General features: G+C 35.6%; 1 protein-coding gene across 1 annotated transcript; it reads left to right on the top strand.

Moving 5' to 3' along the window:
• Positions 1-381: 381 nt before the first annotated feature.
• LOC108677589 (transcription initiation factor TFIID subunit 1-like) lies at positions 382-5,001 on the top strand. The gene is made up of 6 exons (XM_018165835.2): positions 382-697; positions 1,183-1,870; positions 2,490-2,620; positions 2,970-3,113; positions 3,593-3,745; positions 4,289-5,001. Exons 1-6 carry the CDS (start codon positions 677-679, stop codon positions 4,457-4,459), a joined length of 1,308 nt encoding a protein of 435 aa, XP_018021324.1. The 5' UTR covers positions 382-676; the 3' UTR covers positions 4,460-5,001.
• Positions 5,002-5,202: the final 201 nt, after the last annotated feature.

Below are 5,202 nucleotides of genomic sequence, written 5' to 3'. Positions count from 1 at the left end.
AGCTATGCCATGGCCATGGGCCATGGGAAACAGGCCATGAAGCCTATTTGAAGAAACAGGCCATGGGCCTATTTCTTCAACGCCGACACTTCTATTCTATTCTATTCTATATACATTCTGCCCATACGACATAATAGGATAAAAATGACAGTTACATTGGTTTCTACCGATAAGAAAAACTCGAAAACTATAACTTAAATCTTTGGAGCGTTAATAGAATAATATTGACTGATTATTATTAATGTATAATATCAATACAAATGACACGAGTAGCATCGGCGGCAGGCGGTTGTTCCGCGCCAGGGACCTCAAGGCAGTGAAGTGCAACGAGGCGCCTTTTAAAAGCAGCGGCTGAGCGTGCCGCTGTATGCAGTCCTTCAGTGTCGCTCACACCTCCAGCACTACTGACATCTTCTTCCCATCTTTCCACTAACGCACTTACGAACTACTTAACTTGAAAACGAATTAATATCGCTACGAACGAATAAAATTTTAGGGTTGGTAATTGATATATCTGAAAATCGGGGGTTTGTTGATAATCTCTTATCGAAATAACTGATAGGATCAATAACTTATTTATTGTCGGCTGCCGACGAATATAAGCTCGGACGAAAGAATAATTATATTCTGATCTGTGATCTTCATCGGTTTTTGTTCAAACCGGGAAGCTGTCACTATGCGGTTGATTTTGAACAAGGTGAGTAAACTGGAATGAAAGAAAACATTGTCTATATGATATTCTATAAATTCAATTTGGAAAAAATTTGTCTGACTAAAATATTTCCAAGCAGAAGAATAAATGGTATATGTATGCGGCTTTCAAAAATTCAATATAATATCCAATGAAGAGATAGAAAATATAGCGCAGTTAATATAGTTAACTTACTGATGAAAGTTTTTTCAAAACCCTTTTAACCCATTCAATAACGGCCTAAATTTGGCCTATTTTTACGATATTAATTAGTGCAAATATTATTGTTTATTTTAGATTGAATGATTTTCAATTGAAATTTTATTTTTAATTGAACCAAATTTTCTTGTAAATAATTCTTATTGGCCTCTGATACTTCACTAATCACATAAGAAATAAATACTTGCCAGAACAGAAATTTTGGCAGGCATAGTAAGGAAAAAATATTTACAAAATAAATATCAATATCGTTGATTAAAATTTTATTCCAGCGGAAAACGGTGGCACTTTTGCTGCTGTTGGTGGCACTGGCTACAGCAGTTCCACAACAACCAACAGCAACCAAACAAGACTCTGCTAATAAACAGGCACCAGTCAAGAAACAGACCCCAGCAACAATAAAACAGGCAGCAACAGACCTAAAACAAGAAGCACCAACAGTAAAACAAGCAGCAGCGGCATCAAACAAACAGCAAAACGCTAAGAAAGCAACCGTTGCTCCAGCACCGACAGCGCAAGAAAAGGTGCTGATTAAAACAGGGGTTAAGGTCAACAATGTCAACAACGCTACTGCAACTTTGCTACCGAAATCCGGAAACCAACCCGCAGCTTTTACCGCTGAAAACAACAAAAACAAAAAAGTTGCTCTCGAAGCTAGTGAAAGTCAAATTGTCACCAAGCTTCTCACTTTGAGAAACACGGCCTCCACACCAAAACCAAACCAAAAGAAAGAAGAGACGAAAACCGCCGAGGCCAAATCTAGCAATGCGAACGTCACCAGTACATTAACAGCAAATAACGCAACTGATTCTAAAACACCAGCACCTGTTGCTGCAGCAAATAATGTTAATCAGAAAACAAAACCTGCAGTGAATCTTGCTACTGCAAAAGACTTGAAGCCAGCGGGGAGTCAGCAGTTTGTGACAGTTGTTGAACACGATCTTCAAGCTGCTGCTGGAGGTGAGATTTTTTCTATTAATTTATTTAGATATTAAGCAGTTTTTTGTATCAATATAATTATCATTATTAATTTAGCCAACTGCCACGTTTGTGACAGTCGGGGAGCATGATCTTCAAGCTGCTGCTGGAGGTAAGATTTATTCAAATAAATTATTTAAATACAGATTAATATCATGTATTATAATTATTATCATTATTAATTTGGCCATCTGTTACGTTTGTGACAGTCGTGGAGCTTGATCTTCAAGCTGCTGCTGGGGGTGAGGTTTTAATCAAATATTCCATGTTTCGCACTCATTTCACATTTAATGTTGTATTTAGAAAATTCTTTTAATGTTTACCATTTGTATGTTGTGAAGAAATTTGATAAGATTTTATTTAAAAATTTCATCAACAAAATTTGTCTAATTTTCCAATAACGCAAGCAATTAATGAGGCATTTGATACATGTTGAACATATTCATTGTATCTTACGCAATAATTTTTTGGCTAGTGATAATTAAATGCCACTCAAGATAAATTTTGAAAGAGGTATCAAGGCCAAGAAAAACTTTATTCAAACTTTGATTTCCACGAAAATAATTTTGCTAAAGAAAATGGTTGTCCTTTAATTTCTAAGGACACGGCCACAAGAGCAGCCATAAGAGCGGGTTCGACAAGTCTTCAGGGCACAAGAGTGGCAAGGGCTTCAAGAGCGACAAAGGACACAAGTCTGGCCACAAAAGCGGTTTTGGCAAAGGCGGCAAGAAGGTAATTTCCTAATAAGATATATCAGTATCATTAATGTGGACAATTTAAGAAGAATAATTTAAAAAAATAATAATTCCCTTTTTTCATTCTCATTTGAACACAATGCTATTTGCTCGAAGTGGGAGAAGGCATCTTATAACGCGCTAATTGAAAGTTTACTTATTTCTGTTTTGCAAAAAAGGGCTTTAATTGCAATTCATTAATAACCAACACTTAGGTAACAATTTCTGTTTATCGATTACATTCGACCAGCCTTTACTCTTCCCAGATTATATTTTGAGTTATTCGTAGCTCAAGTTTGTTTTTAATTGCTGGTTTATCAATTTTAATTGTTTCATGTTTTTTTCAGGGTTTCTTCGACAAAGGCGGGAAAAGCGCCAAAGGCGACCACCACAAGAGCAACAAGCACGGCCACCACAAAAGCGGCAAGCACGGAGGCAAGAGTCACAAGAGCGGCAAGAGCAGCTTCCATGACAGCGGATTTGGCAAAAAGGTTAAAATTTTTTATAAAAATTTATCTTAAGGTCCCTATAAATAACTCTGCAGAGATTTAATGAAATAATACGCGCAGTTTGAATGGAACTATAAGTTCGTTGAAGCTACATAATATATAATATATAATGAAATTTCACGATTTTGAGTAAATGTTTTCTTCATAAAATTTGGAGTCATTCAACAACTGAGGCGATATAGGGTGAATTGGCTTCTTGAGGTTTTATTTTCTCAGGGCTTTATAATCTTAAATACTAATATTACTAATATTAGTATTTCAGAATAATAATCTGAAATACTAATAATCTGAAAGTAATAATCTAATGGTTTTTCTTGCGCAAAATGTTGCCATTGAAAATATAGTGTAATGACACGATGCGCCAAATATCGCCATCAAAAATATTGTGTAATGACAAGATGCATTAAATATCGCCATCAAAAATTTCAAGCAGGGGTTTCAGGGTTTTCTTGAAATTTCAGGGTTTCAAGAAGGCGCACCATAAGGCCGAGGACGGTCTCAGCAAGAAGCACTGGGATCACGCCGACAAGAAAGGCCATCACAAGGACTGGGATCACTTCGACTCTCACTTCGAGAAACACAAGGGCGGCGGATTTGAGGGAAAATCTCACAAGGTAATTTTTATGCTTTTAATTTTCATGCCTTTTGAAATAATCAGCGTGGTGTGAGTTCTTGAAGAATATTTTACATCATAATTTAATGAATTATACTTATAATTAATGAATCTAATTTAATAAACTCAAAATAATGAATTAAAATTTCAAGATGTTTACTGAAGGCTAAATTCGATTATTAAGGAGATGTCACCAAAGCAAAACTTGGTTCCGGGAATGAATTGATTCAGAAGCAGGGGGTGAAGGAAAATTTTTTTCATGCTTTGATTAGCTCCTTCTTAACCATTCGCAGTTGACCTTGATCATATAACTGGAAAACTTGTTCAATGAGAGAATTCTAAATTTTAACCATTACTACTTTTAATTTAAGCTTAACCGAAATATTGCACACGAGAAATAAACAGTATAGCATCGTTAGTAGACTCCTGCGTTTGGTTTTTCTTTTTTAAGAGTTCAAAATAATAATATTAGGAAGATAATAATTTGAATGATTGCACCAAATATCTTAAATCGCTGTATATTTTTTGTTTACAAAATCTACAGGGTCACAAGAAACACGACAAACACGGCAAGAAAGGCTTCTTCAAGAAAGGCGGCCATCACTCCGACAAAAAAGGACACCACGGCAAATTTGGCAAACATTCTGACCACGGACACAAATCCGGCTTCGGCAAGAGCAGTGGACACAAAAGCTCCCACAAGTCCAAACATTAAGTCATTTCCATGCTGTGAAGAACCTCGACGCATGAGAGATAATTTTTGCTCTGATTTACGAAGTTTCAACAGAAGTCATCTAATTTTACATGTGGGAGAGGCGTATTCGTAAGTCCAAATTTCACCTCATATGATATTTTGTTATCCGAGCAATATGAAAATTTTAAGATCACCTTTCGTGAACATGTGCAGTTCACAACAGCAAAGATGCTCGAAATTCATTAGTAAATTAATTGAGCAAAATTCCCGGTTTCTCGTTGAAGAAAATAACTTACATTCCGCACGAATTTGATATCGCTACAAATTTTGTTCTTTATATCTCGTAATCTTCGCTTTCTTTGATGCCTAAATACTTGCTTCTACTATCCCCCACTTGATGCAGCCATAAAATATGTTCGAAAAATATTTTCACATTTGATACCAAAGAAACTCTTTCCACTCCTCACAACGAAGCCCATTTTGTGGTTTTCGTACAAAATTTTTTGGCTCTTCACATACGTTAAAAAACTAAATCTTAAAAAACAAAGCAAATTTCACACATTTACATATTTTATTCATTCCAAGGAACAGATTATGCCTCTATGCATAAACAAACCATGAATAATTCACCACTCATTTCATTTCAATGTGAAATTTAATCTCACGGTTTATCTACGGTAAAGCAGTATAATGAGACATATTTGGCTAAAATTCTCGATTTTCGTAAATCAGTAAAGTTCAGTTCAAATTTTGGGAAGTATTTC

The sequence above is a fragment of the Hyalella azteca genome, unplaced genomic scaffold, assembly GCF_000764305.2.
Source record: "Hyalella azteca isolate HAZT.00-mixed unplaced genomic scaffold, Hazt_2.0.2 contig5529, whole genome shotgun sequence".
NCBI classification, from domain to species: Eukaryota; Metazoa; Arthropoda; class Malacostraca; order Amphipoda; family Hyalellidae; genus Hyalella; species Hyalella azteca.
This window is presented reverse-complemented; position numbering and strand designations above follow the sequence as displayed.

Coding starts and splice junctions, on each gene's coding strand:
- LOC108677589 (XM_018165835.2), top strand. CDS start 677: ATGCGGTTGATTTTGAACAAG. Junction 3,114..3,592: donor ACAGCGGATTTGGCAAAAAG/GTTAAAATTTTT, acceptor TTGAAATTTCAG/GGTTTCAAGAAGGCGCACCA. Junction 3,746..4,288: donor TTGAGGGAAAATCTCACAAG/GTAATTTTTATG, acceptor CAAAATCTACAG/GGTCACAAGAAACACGACAA.